The sequence below is a fragment of the Harmonia axyridis genome, chromosome 3, assembly GCF_914767665.1.
Source record: "Harmonia axyridis chromosome 3, icHarAxyr1.1, whole genome shotgun sequence".
Lineage (NCBI taxonomy): Eukaryota > Metazoa > Arthropoda > Insecta > Coleoptera > Coccinellidae > Harmonia > Harmonia axyridis.
In genome coordinates, this window is record NC_059503.1 from 57,484,925 (window position 1) to 57,506,438 (window position 21,514).

Here is a 21,514-nt window from a genome sequence, read left to right on the forward strand (position 1 = left end):
GCCGAATGTAAAACACCGAGTAATGACGTCATACTATGAAGTGATTCAACTCACTAGGGATGTGGCTCATGAAAGGTGTTAATTTCATTATGGACGTGTTTGTCTTTTGCATATTTAAGATCCTATTGATAGAAAATTCGATAGAATGAAATCTTAATTCACTTATTTTTGGGCGCTCTAGGATTTAGTCACGATTTCTGTATTTTTCGAATTTTGATCAGGTGTGGTCTCAAACGATGAGTTGAACTCACTGATAACGAATCCGTGGACAAATTCAATTCTGTTCATCCGTTCCGGTCCGAAATACAATAACTGAAACAAAAAAATAGGGGTTCCGTAAATATGCCAGATCGAATTTTGTTTCTGTTATTTTCAAAACTACTTTTTCGAGGAAGCATAGCCGCGATATTCCCATGGTTTTCTGCGCTTGAGATTATCGTAATGAACCCATTTTTCGTCACAATGCGATGCAGAAATCACTTCCGTCTTAGCCTTGCAAGCAACAAACACCGTTCAACATCTCTCGACTTCAACTCGTACGGCACCCAATTCCCTTGTTTCAGAATCATTCTCATGACTTTCAGGCGTTTTGAAATGGCTTGTTGCGTCACTGCTAATGATCCTGCCAATATTTGTCACGTTTGACACGAGTCTTGATCAAGTAATGACTCCGATTTTGCATCTTCGAAAACCTTCTCTCTTCCACCGCTTGTCTTCGAAGTCAAAATCACCGTTCTTGAAGCGTTGAAACCACTCTCGGCACGTTCCTTTACTAATAGCGGCCTCACCATACCATAGGTATAATTGAGAGCATTTGATGAGCCCCAGCAGCAGAGTTCTCCATATTAAAGCAGTAAATTGAAACCTCCCGCAAATGACGAGAATTTGGCTCATAAGCTGACGTGTTTAATCGAGAATAACTTTATGGTACAGACACATATCTACTAATATTTCGATGGCGTTATGTTCACAAACACCTAAACTTGTTTGACGTCTACGATCTATTTATATCGTCTACCACTTACCGTTACAGTCATCTATTGCAAACCGGCGGAAGCAAAGTTGTACACCCAATAACGGAGGAATCACGCTACAATCTGAAAATAATATATAATCAATAAAACCCTTTTTTACCCATTGGGTGTAGGGTATGATGTGTGGTGTGGTCCCTATTGCTTCAAAAATTCACTCCATCCTTTCCTATCTTTCGACTCACGTCTTGTTGTCACATTTGTTCCTTTCTACTCCAAAATAGCCGCAATGACTTCGTTCCAGCTTTTTCCTGGTCTTCCTCTTCGTTTTTTCATAACTACCTTGGCCTCCCAAATTCTTCTTGTCAGCCTATCCTCCTCCATTCTACCCAAGTATCCTCAACATTCCAGTTGTCTCCTCTCTAAAAATTCTTCCAATGACTCCACTTGCAATTTCTCTCTAATTTCCTCATTCCTAATCCTACCCCTTCCAGTCACTCCCATTACTCTCCTCAGGTACTTCATTTCCATGGCCTGTAATCTTGACTTTTCTCCTCTGTTCAGTGTCCATGTTCCACATCCATATGGCCTGTATACGGATTTATATACCATGAGTTTTGTGGATTTCGAAATTTCTTTCTTGTTTACAATGCCTGATCTTACAGCATAGTATTGTCTGTTTGACCTCTCTATTCTGTTATCTATTTCATCAATTTTTCTTCCGTGCTTTTCAAAAATGACACCAAGGTACTTATAACTATCAACCTGTTCTATTCTTCGTCTTTCCAAATATACTCCCAATTTTCTGTAATTTTTTTCCACCGCCTTGACTTTAGTTTTCTCTCTATTTATTTTCATCCCATACCCTGATATCACATCATCCCAAAAAATAATTGCTGAAATTGGCCAAAGGATTTAAGAGAAAACGAACCACAAACATCGTTTAGATTTTGTCCGTTCTCCTAATTTTGCCAGTGCCTATGTTTTTCTTATTGAGTTGAGATATGTGGTGATAGAGAGCACTTCGAATAAAAAGCTTATAATGAATTTTTCCGTTTATTTAGCGAAATTCGTTGATACGCGGATGTGGGTCAACCGGATTCGTAGCGTAATTTGTAAGCGTCAACTCTCATTATTATGCGTCCACCTTGGAATTAGCGTTGCCTTCCGTCAGAATTCACATTTCCGTTTATCGAAATTAAATTACGCTCGCTGTTTGTGTTCGCACTATTCTAATTACTGCAATTAATACGTATGTTCGGGTTGTCTATCGATGACATTTCGACTTTGTCATAAGGCAGTCCCACAGAGTAATAAACATGGATAGTGAGAGTACCCGCAATGTTTAGATGTCCCCAACATGGTTAGATTACGTTGTCGGATTGTGATTTATTTTCAAATCTACAATTTTACTTTATCATTAAGAATGTATATTATATTGAATGAAATATATTTATTTGAGTGATTCGCGATAGCATATGCAAGTTTAAATATTTCGAATCCGATATTTTTCCTAATTGTCGAATTTATAATGAGCAGAATATTTATTATTTTCTGTATCTACCTCGTGGAATCCAAGGTTTGGCAACTTTTGCTCTCCTAGTGTCATCCGTTGTTTCACGTCGTTTGACGCGCTTGAAGTTCGTTTTCTGAATTTCTGATATATTCAGGTATTCGTCTCAATATATTTTGAGTTGATATGAAACGTTGATTCACTATGGGACATGAGAAGTGCGTTCTTTGTGTGGAAACTCGCGAATTGAGTGGAATATCGTATCACTTTTCATTTCCGCGCACTTCATGTCAAATTTTTTGGAGACAAAATTTGCGCACTGAAAATGACATATGCTCCCTCTATTTATGTTTATTACTCTGAGGGCAGCCTCTTCAAATCGACGCGTAATTTTACCTTTGGTTTCTAAATTTTTTGAACGAGTGGTATAGTTCTTCAAACCATTAGAGTTGAAAATAATATGTATGCGATTGTATTAAATTATGATGACGATTCTTTCAGATAATTCGCAACGTAAATAGCTTTTTTCGTCACATCATTAATGCTACTATGTTATTCTGCTGTGTAATAATTTGATTAATCTATATTCTCTACCTCAAACATAATAGCAAGGAACATTATCAACTCAGATGACATGATCGTTTCATAAAATTATAGGTGCACGAAAGTTTTTAGATGAACTTTTGAATGTCTTAAAAATTTTTTTCGTATGAACGGTTATTGGGATGCCAAATTATTTTCTTCAGAACTACGTCTCATTACTGACTTGTAAAGTAAATGGAGGAATGAAATTGATCGCAAAATACTCATCTTCAGTTTTTTCAAATGTGTCACAACAGAATTTTGCCAAACATTATCGTCGAAATCATTGAAAACGTTTCTCATTTTCCCGATGACTTTAGAATCTTTCTTCGGAGTGTGATCAAATCTTCTTTAACGACTCTTGATAACTTCCCAAAACAGTTCTATTGATGAAATGTGGAAGATGAGTACAACTCCCACCAATAAGAGCGATCAAATGGCCACGCTATAGCTCGTGTACTATTTCGAGCAATGAAAGTGAGCAAATCGAAACATATTATTTCATATAACGATCAACTATCATACTGGGATCTATTCAAAAGTACCGGTAAGACAATAATTTCCCTGCTGTCTCTACTCCTCAATAAATTTCTGGGAACTCTATCCAAATAAAAAGAAAAAAATCAGTCTCACACCGCCCGACTATTTTTCGATTCGAACGCCGTTCCAATGTTTCCGATCAACGGGCAATTAAGCACGTTTTCCACGTAATGAGCCACGTTCCCGGAATCTCTGCCGAAATTCTCCGTGGGAGTATCGAAATGACGAGATGATCCAGATGCAGCGCCGCGTTTGGATTGATTACTAAAACGACGTCTGGCCTCAGATGCCGAAAGTCTCCGGAAACGTGTTTGTTGGAGAAAACGGTTCTGATGAAGACGATTTAGAGTGAAGAAACACGTTTTTGGGTGATTTAATAACATGCCAATAATAATAATAATAAATCAAACATACAATGTTTTCCAATAAGAAGTTCCATAAAAAAAAACACTAGTTTATTTTAAAAGAAATCAATAGATTATTTCATTTTAAAGAGGAAAGTCTGCCATTAACCACAAGCCAAATACACTGCGCAAAAAAATTAACGCACATTCTGAAAATCTCAATTTTAATGAAAGTTAACTCTACATTGACTTCATAACTTATTTTTATGTTCTCTGGGGAAGGTTTTGAACGAAACAAGACACTTTAAATGGAAGAAAAATTCAGGATTACACCGAATCTTATGTGAAAGAAGAGAAATAAACAATTTTCAAAATACTGGTATTTCCACCCCTTGCGTTAATTACAGCTCGGCAACGACGGTTCATACTCGAAATGAGTGATCTTAAAATGTTCTGATCTAATCCTTCCCAGATTTCTCTGAGTTGGATTCCTAAGTCATTAAGAGTAGCTGGATGATTTTCTGAACTTCTCAGCCTTCTATTGAGGTTGTCCCAAACCTGCTCAATCGGATTGAGATCTGGACTCCTTGCTGGCCATTCCATTCGAGAGACTTCAACCTCTTCAAGGTACTCCTGAACGATGTCAGTCAAAGATATTCCACCCCATACCATAATCGATCCTTCCCCGAAACCAGTAGTATTCAGGAAATTGCACTGAGCATATCTTTCATGTGGACGTCTGTATACGAGGGAACGTCGATCACAATGGTAGAGGCAGAATCTAGACTCACCTGTGAAGAGAACTCTTTCCCAATCAGCCTCTTCCCAATGGATATGCTCTCTCGCAAAATCCAAACGCGCCCTTCGATGGGCTGGGGCGAGAGCTGGGCCTCTTGCCGCGACACGAGGCCTTAAATCATATTCTCTGAGGCGATTTCTTTTTGTCTGAGTGCTCATGAGTTTGTTCAAGCTGGTTTTGAAGGAGGCGAGCGGTTGCAAACCGTTGTCTCAAGGAAGAAACTCTCAAGTAACGTTCTTGAATGGCAGTTGTTACCTGTGGTCTACCCTGTCCTGGTCTTCGGACATTCATACCTGTCTCCCTGAATCGCTGCAACATTCTGGACACTCTTGTATGGGAAACTCCAAACCTTTCTGCAATTCTTGTGTATGTCCACCCTTCTTCTCGCAAAACTACCGCTTGGGCACATTCCTCTTGGGTCAAATTGCGTGTTTCGCGTTGCATAGCGATCGAGTGTAGAAAATCAAACGAGAGAAAAACTATTGAACACTAGAATTGATCGAGACCAACTGATTTCAGAATGGAGCCAATACATTCAAAATCTGATAATCTCATCTTTTCTTTCCTGCTGGGAAAAAACATCTGTATTGAAGAAAAACGTTGGAAGTAGATAACATATGCATGCATAATTCTGATAATAATAATTATCATTGAGAACACCTTCAGTTGTAGAATAAATTTGAGATTTCCATAATGTGCGTTAATTTTTTTGCGCAGTGTATATCACAATCCGACAACGTAATTTTACATGTGAAAATTGCGTACACATCCTCTATTTATGTTTTTCACTCCATGTTTCTTCCATTTTTCAGGATTTGCAAAGCAGTTTTCCTATTCGTGAATATTTAAACATTATCGCATACAATAATATCACCTAAAACGCTATATTAATATTGGAACGAGCTTTATTAATATTGGAATTCGTCAAATCGCAATCGTTAGAGGAACTGATGGAATTCACGATACTAAAAATAAGCGCAAAATCCCATCTCAAATATCTGAACTGATGATTTCAGCCTTGCACAATGGAACTAATGGAATATATGGTTGACTGAATCGATATGTGTGTTTAATTAATTTCGAATTCCACATTGTTCTCTTCCATATTGCATGAGAGTATTAAAATATACCTATCTCTATGACAATCGAGATAATTGGATATACAGAAAAATGGTTCGAATGTACTTCAATATTATTATCAAATGCATATGTTGTCGTGAATGTTCCTATCATTTTTGATACCTATTGTAGTTTTTAATATTATTTAAAGAATCTATTTCAGGTATTGGTTCATTGCAAAGAAAATATGATAATGTACAGGGTGGCAAATAAGCGAGGTAAGCGGCTATATTTCAGGATCCACTCATCGTAAAGACTTGCGGTAAAAAATTTTACCACTAAAGTGTACAAGAAAACACACTGGAAATTGTTTTGAAGTTAATACATCTACCACTAGGGGGCGTAATAGCTATCCTCCAGAGATCTAATTGCTCAAAAATGTTGGGACAAACTGAAGTTACAGGCATTTGAATCAGTCAGATTTCTTTATGTCCCCTACCCTTATTTGATGTTGTAAAATCCAAAGTGAAAATTCTTAAAAATACAGAATTTTCCAAGGATTACAGTTTTCTTGTACACTTTGGTGGTAAAAATTTTTCCCGCAAGTCTCTATACGATGAGTGGATCCTGAGATATAGCCGCTTACCTCGTTTATTTTCCCACCCTGTACATATGTATTTTCAAAATAAAATTGAACTTGCTTTTCGAGCAGTAGTGAAAAATTCAGTTTCTCCTCTAATTACCTATATTAATTATGGTGCATAGCTTGGAATATTCCTAATCATTCACTCACTCCTGAAAATTTATATTATTTAACCTTGATTGGGAATCTTGATATGACCATTAATTAAAAAAAAAAATTAAATGATATGAAATACCTAATCGATGCAAAAAAAAACACTAATTTAAGTTCTTCTTTTATTTCCTTTCTGTTCCGCTGTACGACCTTAGTCGAGTGAAAATTATACAGGGAGTCTTTGACTTGCACATACACTGTGTCCGTAAAGTATGGAACAAATTCATTTTTAGCTGAACAGACCATTTCAAGAAATAATCTTGAAACACATCGATTTTTGATTTTAATTTACCGTATTTCAAAGTAATAATCTAATATACAGGGTGAATTACTTTCGAGTAATGACGTCATCGTCATTTTTTTTAAATGGAACCTCCCCATTTTGTCCCAATTTTCCGATTACTCTAGCTGAGCTGATTCCAAAAATGTATCACATGTTGATTCCAATTGGTACAGGGTGGAGAAAAATACAATAGTTTTGTGTGTGCTCATAAAGTAACGCGTAACATTCTTTATTAGTTAAATTAACCAATATTATCAAATATACTCATTGTCTAGCGGCAATTGGTTTGAATATTTATTATTTATTAATATTGAAAATGAAAGAGAAGAATATTCAATATTTATCGCCCACTACATTGCGATAACTCAATTATTTTATTATAAATAATACTTCGTTCACCAAATGGAATGGAAAAAGAGAGTTTATGCTAGTTTTTCTAATATAGTAGCTAAATTTCCAAGGTAAAAATGGCATATCTTGTGATTGGATGAACTTAAGTGTGGAGGATTTACAGGGGTTGCATAGATCAGATTTAGATTAAATTTATTGAGGAGGTTTCGTTCCACTGCGACCTGATGGTCTTTTGTGCCCCATCAAGAGCTTTTCTCATATGATAATTTAAGATGGCTATATCTTTCCACCTAAGCCGAATCGGAAAAAATGGTTAAGGAAAAAAGTATTTAGTTTAAGCTTAAGAATCTACTGTTGAATGTATATATAAATCAAAGACTCACCCTGTATAATAATTTTCATTATATTTTCCCTTAGTGGAAATAAGTTGTAGTTGTATTCAACACAGGTTCCAAAAAACGTTAATCTAACGTTTCATTCATTTTTAGTTGCCCATTAAAATAGTAAATCAAAAACTAATATATGTATTCGAATCCATGAAATGAAAACAAAATACCCATATGATAATCGAACGCTATTCAACCTCTGGTTGGTGTAATTATTTCGATAGAAGATTCTTGGAATCAGGAACTTCATCTATCCCGAAGAACATCCAAGATTTTCCATGAATTTCCTACACAAGTAAGTCCCTTTCCCTTTTTTAATTCCAGAATCCGACGTACATGAAAGAAAATTTCTTAGTCCTTATCGAAACCATGCATGAAAACAGTAGAGGAATGACAATGAATGTAAGTTGAACTAACTTTTCTAATTTTTTTTCCATATTTCCTCCTTCGCCCTTCGCTATCATCTGTGGCCTTCAACTTTACGTTCTTCGTCTTCTCCTGCGACAGAATCCCGGATACATGAAGGACAATTTCGTCATATGCATCGAAACGATGCACGTTGGAGACTCGGGCAACTCTGAAAACGTAAGTAGTAATTCATTTTTTTTTTTTAGGAATTTTGAATCAGATAACATTTTCCAACTGAAAATCTCAATATTGGATAATTATTGGATCTTGCAACTGAATATTGATGTGATTCACAAATACAGCCATTGTTATATTTTAATCTATGTTCGCACTGCAACTCCCTCAATTACAATTACTCGCGAAATTATTTCGCGAGGGAATTGCGCCTAGTTTAGATGCTCTTCCACCCCTGAGTAATAGCGCTATGTGACGGAGCTCAGTCGATTTTCGTTTGTTTTGATTTCTCTTTTATTTGGTGTGAACGTGGTCCCATTATTTGCACGAGGGTTGAATCAAGGAGAGTGCTAGCAGTTCATCGAGAACAAAGAACTCGAAAATTCTTGGGTAAAGACAAAAAATATTATAATCGGAATTATAAAGAAGATGCGTGGAAGATAATAATTTGTGAAATTATAAGGTGTGTGAATAAGTCTTTCCCGTTTTTTTTTTCAAATTTTGAAATTGTGAAGAAATGGTTACAAATGAATTATTGAAAGTATTGGCCATCGCTAGCTACAACTTTTCCCCATCTTTCTGGCAACATACGAATCCCGTTGCGAAAAAATTCGACCGGTTTGGCCTCTATCCAGTCATCCACCCATTTTTTGGCTTCCTCGTAGGAATGGAAGTGCTGGTCAGCCAGGCCATGCGTCATCGATCTGAAGAGATGGTAATCAGACGGAGCAATGTCTGGACTATACGGCGGGTGGGGTAGGACTTCCCATTTGAGCGTTTCTAAGTATGTTTTCACCGGCTGTGCAACATGTGGGCGAGCATTGTCATGTTGCAAAATAACTTTGTCGTGCCTGTCGGAGTATTGTGGCCGTTTTTCTCGCAGTGCGCGGCTCAAACGCATCAATTGTCGTCGATAGACCTCGTCTGTGATCCTTTCATTCGGTTTCAGAAGCTCATAGTAAACCACACCTAGCTGGTTCCACTATATACAGAGCATGAGCTTGGCGCCATGAATATTTGGCTTGGCCGTCGATGATGATGCATGGCCGGGTAGTCCCCATCATTTTCTTCGCTTCGGATTATCGTAACGGATCCACTTTTCATCGCCAGTCACGATACAATGCAGAAAACCCTTTCTTTTATGTCGCTGAAGCAGCTGTTCGCAAGTGAAAAAACGCCGTTCGACGTCTCTCAGCTTCAGTTCGTGCGGCACCCAATTTCCTTGCTTTTGGATCATTCCCATGGCTTTCAAACGCTTGGAAATGGTTGTTCGGTCAACTCCCAATGCTTCAGCAAGTTCTTCTTGCGTTTGACACGAATCTTCATCAAGCAAAGTCGCCAATTCTTGATCTTCAAAGATTTGCGGCCGCCCGGAACGCTCCTTGTCTTCCACGTCGAAATCGCCACTTTTGAAGCGTCGAAACCATCCGCGAACACTTGAATCATCGACACAACCTTCTCCATAAGCTTCCTGAAGCAACCGATGCGCCTCGGCAGCAGATTTCTTCAAATTGAACCAATAAAGTGAAACTTCCCGCAAATGACGTCGACTCGGCTCAAATTTCGACATTTTCACGATTTCAAAAATTTATGATGCGAAAAAATTTCAACTAATGTGTTAGTGTGGAATTGTTGACAGATGAATAAGCTTTGATTATGACATATGTAACCATTAAATACTCGCCCAGTATTGGTGGCGCCATCTCTTACAAAAAACGGGAAAGACTTATTCACACACCTGATAGCTTTCCTATTCGTAAAGAATCTAGAACTGAAGGTGGCTCGCCCTACTCGCGCAATTTTTCGCGCTTAATTGCCTCGTAATAAAAAATTTTCTTCGGAGGGTAGAGGTGTGAGGCATTTTCACTTTGAACTGCAACTACTAGTGGGGGTGAGTACAAACCCTTGATTTTGAAAAGGGTTGTTGGGTTGGTGGATTTCAATGCAGACAAAACACAAGCATGTCTTTTCTCCAGAAAGGCCGATCTCAGTATGCCCAACATAAGCTTGTCAGTAACTATACCTTTGAAGTCATCCATCTCGATGCTTGGTATTACTATCAGCAATAACCTTTCTTGGGAAGATCACGTGAGATCAATTGCCAAAAGTGCATCCCAAAAACTTGGTTTTCTGTTTCGTGCTAGGAACTATTTCACTTCCAGTCAGCTACTTATGATTTATAAGGCACATATCCGACCTGTCCTGGAATACTGTTCCCATGTTTGGAGTGCGGCACCTAAGCATATTCTGAAACTGCTGGATTCTGTCCAAAAAAGGGCAATTCGTCTCGTCGGTGATGCCTCGCTTACAAACTTGCTCACCACTTTGGAACACCGTAGAAAAGTTAGCGAACTGTCTCTATTTCATAGATATTTTCATGGGCGATGTTCTTCTGAAATATCAACAATCGTTCCTCCTTTGGCAGTCTCTTCGAGGTTAACCCGTCAAGTTCAGTCTTCACACCCCTTTGTGGTCGCGTTGGAGACCTGCAGAACATCTCTTTTCAAAGACTCGTTCATCCAACGAACAGCAAGGCTCTGGAACACATTGCCTAGGGAGGTGTTCCCGAGGCATATAACCTTCATAAATTCAAAAAGAACACCTATTCCTACCTTGTTTTCCTTGGTTTTCACGATGTTCTCTGAACATTACAGGATATCTCCTTTCGTGAGAACTAGAACATAAAAATAAAATACATATATTTTTAAGCGAAATTTTAGGGTCAGATAGTACTGGATACGATATTCAAAATAAATGATTGCAACATCCCTATCCATATTCAAAATCAAGGGGATGTATTCACCCCCGTTAGGGGGTTAAGTTACGTGGATGAAGAAAGCGAAAAAGTTGTTCCCCCTCGTAGCAGAAATTGACGGGTCCGATTTTCCACATTTTCATTTTAAATAAAAATCGAGGTGTTGAGTTTTCGTTGGACGAGCTTTATACTAATATGTTATAGTACGGCAAATGAACAACTAAAAAATATTCATAAAAATATGTCAAAAAGACCATTTTCTTTTCAAATCATTTCTTATATAGCTACTAGGACTACATAAAATCAACATATTAAGTTTTTCCTTGAGAATTAATTTTATTTCATGTTCGATGTTTTCATACTCATAGTTGTGAAACTAAAATACAAATCAATAAAATCTGAATATCCTTCCAAAAATATCATTTACTAAATGCAATGAAATTTACGATCCTACTCGAGAGGTCGATCGCATCTGGCGTTCAGTTATTTTGAATATCAGTCAGTCCAGTCAGTATCTCGTGAATATATTGATTTGAATACTTATTTTTAATGGCTTAATAATTTTAATTGCTACTAAAAGATTTTCTGTGAATCTAGTTGATTTAACTACAAGGCTCTTTTTATATTCTTTATAGATTATTGCTAAAATCTTTTTTTTTTGTGTCAAGAACGATCTAAGAAAATTTGAGGTGGCAGGGTATAAAGGGTGTTTTTTTAGAGCTATAGAACTTTAAATTGCAATAAAACAACGATGGATTATTCGATTGACGTGAATTTTATTTATCTGAAAGCTAATCTTGTGGCATTACATTTTAAGTATGATTTCTGGCATATGACCGCCACGGCTGGCTCGGATGTAGTCCAATCTGGACGTCCAATTTTCGATGACTTTTTCCAACATTTGTTGCCGTATATCGGCAATAACACGGCGAATGTTGTCTTCCAAATGGTCAAGGATTTGTGGCTTATCCGCATAGACCAATGACTTTACATAGCCCCACAGAAAGTAGTCTAGCGGTGTTAAATCACAAGATCTTGAAGGCCAATTCACAGGTCCAAAACGTGAAATTAGGCGGTCACCAAACGTGTCTTTCAATACATCGATTGTGGCACGAGCTGTGTGACATGTTGCGCCGTCTTGTTGGAACCACAGCTCCTGGACATCATGGTTGTTCAATTCAGGAATGAAAAAGTTAGTAATCATGGCTCTATACCGATCACCATTGACTGTAACGTTCTGGCCATCATCGTGTTTGAAGAAGTAGGGACCAATGATTCCACCAGCCCATAAAGCGCACCAAACAGTCAGTTTTTCTGGATGTAACGGTGTTTCGACATACACTTGAGGATTAGCTTCACGCCAAATGCGGCAGTTTTGTCTGTTGTCGTAGTCATTCAACCAGAAGTGCGCTTCATCGCTAAACAAAATAAAATGGACGTAGTGCGCGATACGTATTCCGCACAGAACCATTATTTTCGAAATAAAATTGCACTATTTGCAAGCGTTGTTCAAGCGTGAGTCTATTCATGATGAATTGCCAAACCATACTGAGAATAAATCACTTGACAGCTGTTAAATCGGTCGCCATCTTGAACAGTAATGCCAACTTAAAGTTATATAACTCGAAAAAAAACACCCGTTATAAAAAAGTTGCTATTATTCAACAGTCCTCCAACACCTGGAATAAAATTTTATCAATAAAATCTTTTAGTTGTCCCCATCAAGAAACGTTATATCAAACAGTTCCTCTACGCTAGGAAAATTTTATCGCTAGTCTCTGGCAAATCTATTCTGCAATACCTTGTCGAACAAAATCATGCGGGAAAATCTCAGTTTTACACAGATTACATGGCTTATATATTTCATTATTGTATGTGTATGTATGAAACAATCAATAAACGATGTTTATGGAAATATCCCATTCATTTCCATAAAAATTCAGTGGCTTAGAGAAAATAACGTATGATACTCGTATAGTGGGCTCATTCTAACAATGATTTATTCAAGAATTGGCTTCTTCGTGGCACTATGCATTATAAATAACTATTCTGTTGATGAAATCTTTCATTATTCCTGCAAATTTGATGGTTGCTGGACCTTCAACAAAATATTATTGCTAAAGTAAAGTGAATTTCAAAAACAAATTAGTTTTATTATAAAGTATAAAGTATAAAGTATAAAAAAATTTATACTTTTTTGAGATGTTCCTTGACCATCGGCTTAATCGGGTCAAAGCAACGTCCTTTCTCGGAATGACGAGATTCCCTAGTTACCGAGCGTCTGTCTGCAAGAGCTAGCAATAAAATCAAGTTCACCTTGATGGACAATTCGAACAGTTTTGATGTATTTTGTCAAAGTGTATTACGTGACGATTTATTCTATATCGGGAAAAACCGTCCGTTGAATTGTAATCTTTGATATTCCTAGTCTATTTTACACTTTATTACAAATCGAACAACCGTTGTCATTGCCACATATATTTTGTTTGTCGATTGAGGTCAGTTTGAACATGTTGTTTGACATAAGAATAGCCTTAGAAATATTTTTCGCTCCATTTGGCGTGGAATATTTTCGTCCTTGAATATTGCACGAAGACATATTATGCAGATCTCGTCAAATATTCAGAACCAGGGTTATTTTCTTCGGAATCATTCCAAGATGAAAAGTTTTACTGTGAATCATTAATTACTGTATTAACGATGATAGACGAGGAATCGACAAACCTGGATTTTCTTGAGCGACGCACGTGGTTTTGATTCTTCACATCACTAACTTGTCCCAACAGCTCAAATTTTTCCACCAGTTTACTACTACCGACCGAGAAGGTGCTTCGCGACGGCAAAAAAGTGCCTTAGTTTTGCAAATAGTGACCTGCAAAATATTCACCATTTTTTGTAGTGAATTTTAACAATTTCAATGCGTTGTTGAAGCGTATATCGTTCCATTTTTAGTAATGGCGTAGTTTTTAAATGTCAAAGGTCAAAAATGACTGCTACTCAAAATGAAATCTCTCATTGGAAAACCCTTTATTCGAATGGTGCGACCTGTGTAACCTTGGTGAGCTATTTACTGAGTCTATAGGTAATTGCTCAAAAAAGCATATATTAAGTTCTATACTCAACCTATGTGCTTTGTTTAATAAAATTTTGCGGTTTGTTTGACGTGCACAATTAGCTATTCACTGAGACTTAGATAATTGCTTAACAACGCGACCACATGCAGTGTGCTAAAAAGTGTAAACTTTATTTTCTTTAAACTGCGTTTTGTTCATGAAATTTGTACGATTTATTTACCATGCGTAATGCACTATTTACTGAGGCTGTGTGTTTTTGTATGTTAACTAGAGAGGTAGCTAAAAGTAATCACAACACATACATATCTAGTTTACAAACATCAATCATATTTTAACCTTCACACAACGCTTCACGGCATTTCTTTCCCAAACATTGGAATTGCTGGTACTTACAAGGTGTAGTTAAAAAAAAATCCATTATTTTTGCATTAAAAACAAGGCTTTAATAGGTAAAGTTAGAATAATCCGATTCAGGTCAAATATGCGCTGTTTTATTCGATAACTTGTTGCCATATTGAAGTTAATATCATTATGCCTTCTCTCATAGAAGCCCTCGTCCCTATTGGCATAAAATTGAGACCAAGAACACACAACAAAACCTTCCTGGCAATCAATTCTAGCTCGGCCAACGTTTCCGCCTGCTCGCCACATGTCAACCACGACCGTTTTCGCTTGACGTTGTCGTAAGTTTCATCACCAGTCACCAACCGCTTCCAAAATGTATCGATTTTTTTGCGATTCGCAGATGAAAATTCGGTCCATGATGTTTTTTGCGTTAACTCGATCTTTTCGAGACCATCCCTATGGAAGTGATTGTAAACGTTTTTTTTTTTGTTGTGCAAAACTGTGAGTGGAGTATCAGGACCATAAACACTATTTTCATTTTCAGCCGCCTGGCTTGCATTTTTGCCTTGATCGAAGAAAAACTGTAAAGTATAGCGTATTTTCTCATTGTTAGTGTTCATCTTTGACGCGCTCTCAAACTAAACTCAGTCAACTAATCACAAAACTGTCACAAAAGTTTTTGTAGTACAATATCTCATCTTTCTAACGCCATCTGGTTGCACCCGATCAGACGTATACAACGCGGGATGCAGATAATTAAAGCCAACTATTGGAAAAATATTGGATTTCTTTTTACTACACCTTATATAACTTCCGACTAGAGACAGAACGATTCGTTCAAATTCCGGATTAGGTTGTTGAATAGAAAATTGAGTACCTATAGTGACTAAAAATATAAACGATATCTGCAAGATCCTCATAATTACGTAATTGTTATTCTTAATCTTAATTCTATACTTCAATAAGGTGCTTGTATTTGGAGTTACGTCAACACTCTCTACTGATTCAGTATGGAATTGATGGCATCTAATTTCTAGTTGCAAGTGTCCTTCAATGATTCAGCTTCCGTGTAAAGATCGATAGCAAAGAAACGAAATTCTTCCAACAAAAGCTGATCGTAACCGTTTCCGATGTGGCTTCAAGCCAATTTTATGATTCCGTTTTAAGAAAACATGAGATCATTTGGTTCATACATGCATACGTTTGAAGAAATAATAAATGATGAGGTCACTAACATGGGAACCATTAATATAATTTCTCTCATTAATCCCACACCAGAAATGGTTCGAATTCAAAGCAAACAAGTCGTAAATCCTTATTGAAAGTATGGTTTAATATACACTAACTGACAAAGAAACTGCAACACCCAGAAGGAGCTGTTTAAATTATTTATTTATTGCCATTTAGGATACAAACAGTAAAAATTTACCAACAAAGTATCCACTTAATATTGTAATAGATACAATTTTTTTTCAAAAAATTTGTTAATATATTTGCCCACCGCGATTATTTATACACTCTCCAACATTGATGCAATAAGATGGTCTATTTCTTCTTGAGGGATACTATCCCAAGCTGATATGAAATTTAAGCAGCTCTTTCTGGGTGTTGCAGTTTCTTTGTCAGTTAGTAAACTTAGAGGCAAATATCGAGAAGGATTGATTTATTTAATTTCTTTATTTTTATTTTTTGACAATGTGATTCATCCAACATGAAAGGATAACATTAGCTTAGTGCATTCCTGCAGTAGGTTTAGGCATAGATAAAATTATATGGTCAATGCCTACTAACTTGTGATAATTTGTTCCAAGCGAATTAAAATCGAATGGCCCAGTTATATGGAGACAATTTATTGTCCTCCACATCATATCCCACACATGTTTGATGAGATTTAACTCCTGTGAATAGAGTGGCCACGGTTAAATATTAATTTCTACATTTAAGAAGGGCCATACCTACTTTATCTAGTAAAAATTCTAGGTAATGTCGATAGATTACAATTTTACTTGTCAAAGTCGATAATAATTTCTACTTAAGGAATTCGGTTAAACTTTGTTTTCGCAAATATAGTCATCATGTTGCCGAAATGATTCAATTGAAACTTTGCAGTTGTTCTATTGGCTGTACTTCACTTATTGACTACTGGCTCCAGTACAAAAGATTTGAACATTGAATTATCAATAACCAATAAATTGAATCGAATTTGGTTCAGATTGTGGGTTGTGGGTGATTTGGAAATTTGACTTTGTGACCATGTCCTACTGTTGATTTATATTGCCAATTTTTTCAGGTTCATCAATTATCCAACGATAAATTGAAACAGCGCGAGGTGGTATTTGTCGATATAGCTAATGATACAGTTCCTTCGTCAGATTACAAAAAAGAAGAGGACCCAACTCTATTCCGATCCCAGAAAACTGGCAGAGGTCCACTAACAGGCGATTGGAAAAACCAAGTTCAGCCTGTAATGACCTGCTACAAATTGGTCACCGTCGAGTTTAAATGGTTTGGTCTTCAGGTTGGTATTGATTCATCTCAGCTTTTTGATGGAAATGGTAGATTATCATCCATCTGTCATTTGGGTTCAAATATTCAGAAAACTAAAACCATACAACAGATTTGATTGAATTTCATTTTATATTGCTTATATGTCACTAAAATACACTGCGCAAAAAAATTAACGCACATTATGGAAATCTCAAATTTATTTTACAACTGAAGGTGTTCTCAATGATAATTATTTTTATTAGAATTATGCATGCATATGTTATTCACTTTCAACGTTTTTCTTCAATACAGATGTTTTTTCCCAGCAGGAATAAAAAAAGATGAGATTATCAGATTTTGAATATATTGGCTCCATTCTGAAATCAGTTGTTTTCGATCAATTCTAGTGATCAATAGTTTTTCTTTCGTTTGATTTTCTACACTCGATCGCTATGCAACGTTAAACACGCAATTTGACCCAAGAGGAATATGCCCAAGCGGTAGTTTTGCGAGAAGAAGGGCGGACATACACAAGAATTGCAGAAAGGTTTGGAGTTTCCCATACAAGTATGTCCAGAATGTTGCAGCGATTCAGGGAGACAGGTATGAATGTCCGAAAACCAGGACAGGGTAGACCACGGGTAACAACTGCCATTCAAGAACGTTACTTGAGAGTTCCTTCGTTGAGACAACGGTTTGCAAACGCTCGCCTCCTTCAAAATCAGCTTGAGCAAACTCATGGGGTGCAAATTAGCACTCAGACAATAAGAAATCGCCTCAGAGAATATGATTTAAGGCCTCGTGTCGCGGCAAGAGGCCCAGCTCTTACCCCAGCCCATCGAAGGGCGCGTTTGGATTTTGCGAGAGAGCATATCCATTGGGAAGAGGCTGATTGGAAAAGAGTTCTCTTCACATATGAGTCTAGATTCTGCCTCTACCATTGTGATCGACGTTCCCTTGTATACAGACGTCCACATGAAAGATATGCTCAGTGCAATTTCCTGAATACTACTGGTTTTGGGGGAGGATCGATTATGGTATGGGGTGGAATATCTTTGACTGCTCGCACAGACCTAGTTGAAGTCTCTCGAACGGAATGGCCAGCAAGAAGTCCAGATCTCAATCCGATTGAGCAGGTTTGGGACAACTTCAATAGAAGTCTGAGAAGTTCAGAAAATCATCCAGCTACTCTTAATGACTTAGGAATCCAACTCAGAGAAATCTGGGAAGGATTAGATCAGAACATTTTAAGATCACTCACTTTGAGTATGAACCGTCTTTGCCGAGCTGTAATAAACGCAAGGGGTGGAAATACCAAGTATTAAATCACTTATCAGCATTCCAGTATTTTGAAAATTGTTTATTTCTCTTCTTTCACATAAGATTCGGTGAAATCCTGAATATTTCTTCCATTTAATGTTTCTTGTTTCGTTCAAAACCTTCCCGAGAGAACATGAAAAATAAGTTATGAAGTCAATGTAGAGTTAACTTTCATAAAAATTGAGATTTTTAGAATGTTCGTTAATTTTTTTGCGCAGTGTACATTTTGTTGGTGAGCTGGACAAGACTTTCCAAATCAAAACCCAACTTTGCTTTTGCCAAATATTTCAATGATGATATATTTCCGAATCCCCTAGTATTCCATATATGCGGCTTACCCGAATTTATATAAATTTGCTACATACCAAGTATTTTTCATCATAACTATAATTTTTTCTTCGAAGTTCATAGTGATAAGAGGGTATGATTATACGGTTGAAAATCTTTATATACTTTTCAAAATGTTTCTGAATGTCTCCTTTTTCTGATTTCAGAATAGGATTGAAAGTTTCATTCAGAAGACTGAAAGACGATTATTCACTAATTTCCATAGGTAAGTTGTTCCACACACAAAAATATGAAAAGTATTGTATTTCGAAAATTGACAACAATTTATGATTTCACAAAAAAATCAACCCGGTAATACAGGATGATTCACCGCGATGGTCAATTAGATGTTTATGGAAAAGTTATAATGATTTTGAGCTGAAAATTTGCGTGTTGGGTTTGATACAATGATCTTTCTCCCTGAATTATTTTCAGATCCCTTCAACTTCTGGTTATACCTTATATTCTTATATCAAAGGGCACACCCAGTATATTATTGCATCATCAGATAGCTTTTTGATGGCAATTTCAGTATGATACCATACCTTGGGTAAAAACTCCACCGTTCTGGAGCTAATGGGATTCTTATGAAAAAAATGGTGGCGATGAGGACTCACATTTTTTTTAATATTTCTGTAGAAAAAGTTTTCTTCAAAAAAACCTTTATCATTTTCGATTACTTCGACAACTCAAATTCATCGAAATTCAAGATTTTCAAATTAGAACCTATATCTTTTATTATTTCAGTAGATTCTACGTTTAAAAAATGTGGGGATACTTAAGCAAACCCTCTTTCTAAAATGAATACTTGAAGAGTTACAAGGAGGACACACAGTTAGGAATTGCGGTTTTTCTCATTCAAAGATCTTCCTCGATAACTCTTGAAGTATTCATTTTAGGTATGGGGTTCGCTTGAGTACCACTCACTATTTTTGTACATGGAATCGACTGAAATAATGAAAAATATAGGTTCTAATTTGAAAATTTTGAGTTTTGATGAATTTGAATTGTTCAAGTTCATGATCATATTTATAAACACACATCTTGTACATTTTAATCCAAACTGCAAACAGTCTCATAATACTAATTATTTGCAGAATTGAAAATTAAAAAGGTTTTTAGGAATAGAAATTTCTGCAGAAATATTTAAAAAAATGTGAGTCCTCATTGCCACCATTTTTTTTCATAATAATCCCATTAACTCCTGAACCGTTGAGTTTTTACCCAAGGTATAGCATATTGCTGAAATTGCCATAAAAAAAAGCTATCTAATGATGAAATAATAAACTGGGTGTGCCATTTTAAATGAGGAAGTAGTAGTCTGTTTCCGGTATAACCGGAAGTTGAAGAGATCTGAAAATAATTCAGGGAGAAAGCTCATTGCCTCAAACCCCAACGTGCAAATTTTCAACACAAAATTATGATTAGTTCTCCATAAACGCCTAATAGACCATCGCGGTGAATCACCCTGTATATAATCAATATTGAATTTGAAGTCAATTTTTTTAGGATAAAGATAGTTAAAAAATAGAAAATACTCTAATTTTTTAAATAAATAAATTTATTTGCAGAAATACTATGCAAACAATATACTCTACAAATTACAAAAATTCTCACAAAGGCCTAGCCATTGATCAATTGACATTATACTCATTAACTATTGTACCTAGTTTTCTGAAAAAATGTTTTCTTCCAGGCAAGTATTCTGTTGGATGGACCGCTGGTATGGTTTGACAATGGATGATATTAGAAGAATAGAGGATAAAACGAAAGAAGAACTAGAGACCCTTCGTCAAAAGGGAGAAGTACGAGGCTTGAAGGCAGACTCAGAATAAACAGATATATTTAGAGTCTTTGTTTAGTGAATTATTGATATTGATAATATTGAATAACATTAGCAAAGAAACAAACATTTAAATTCGAACCATTCTCTATTTGTATTTTCCTGTTGGCAGAGACTCATCGTACGAAAGTTATTGATATCGGTTATCAACAAACAAAAGAAAATGTGGATAGAACGTGGAAAAGTAAACTTGAATATCATTTTAGTTTGTCCACATAAAAATCAATCAACTTTTTTCCAAGATGTTAAGTTTGTTAATGAGTTAAACTTCTTCATATCCTAGAAAATGATGTGTTTCTGCCAAATAGGATGATGGCGTTTTTCCTTGTTCCACTTTTGAGGTTAGGTGTTTTCTAAATGTCGTGATCGAAATTCTACAATTAAAATGTAATAAAGAGGAAATATTGAATAATGGGATTCTCTTCAAGAGAATTTAGATAGTTACCAAAGTATTACAACGGTCTGAATAATTATATTCAGTTTCAAAAATGGCAAAGAATTTTTTTTATACTGTAATATGATTTGAAGGTTGCAATTGGTTCAGAGGCATTCAACATTTACTGCTTTTAATCATTTCAACTTGTATTGTCCTATGTTGTAGAAAGAATTCTAGTTCTTTGGAAGATAAATTGCAATTGCTGATGTGAAAGTCATTTTATCCTTGTCGAGAACTTCTATTTTTGTGCGAGATCAGTCTATTAGGTGACAGATTTTTTTGTATATATAATTATATACTTCTTTTTTACACTACTCTTAAGCCTTAATAAATTGTTGAAGTTAATTTTATTTTTCATTTTCCTTCAGTTGGTTTTCTATTATTTTTTTGATTTTCAATTTGCTTAATCATATTTTTTTGGGTAAGTATTTTCATTCATTTCTTCTGAGAAAATAATTATAACTTATTATTTGTTTTTATAGTTTATGTGATTTACTAAATTTTTTAAAATATTTTTATATCAATTTTTACTTTTATATATCCTCAGCTGTAAAGTATTTCTGAATATTTTTGAGAATGGAGTCGGAATTGTTGTCAATCAAATCGATTCAGTTTTCCTCATTATTTTCTAGCAATATATAAAAGAGTTGAGAATATATTGTTCATCTGTTCAATTAGTAGATGTAGAAGAGTATAAATGGTGTTTACAATAGAAATAAAG

The 21,514-nt window shown here is 36.0% G+C and overlaps 1 protein-coding gene across 2 annotated transcripts in view; it reads left to right on the forward strand.

Annotated features, from left to right (window-relative positions):
* Positions 1 to 21,138, forward strand: part of LOC123676978 (phosphatidylinositol transfer protein alpha isoform) — a 38,653-nt gene extending 17,515 nt beyond the window's left edge. The window contains exons 4-7 of one of the 2 annotated variants that reach the window (XM_045613338.1): positions 7,949 to 8,026; positions 16,671 to 16,898; positions 18,682 to 18,740; positions 20,211 to 21,138. In XM_045613338.1, the coding sequence (XP_045469294.1) occupies positions 7,949 to 8,026; positions 16,671 to 16,898; positions 18,682 to 18,740; positions 20,211 to 20,349 (504 nt within the window). In that variant the 3' untranslated portion in view covers positions 20,350 to 21,138. Of the gene's footprint in view, positions 1 to 7,948; positions 8,027 to 8,131; positions 8,210 to 16,670; positions 16,899 to 18,681; positions 18,741 to 20,210 lie in introns of both variants that reach the window. The other variant, XM_045613337.1, reaches the window with a different exon arrangement.
* Positions 21,139 to 21,514: the final 376 nt, after the last annotated feature.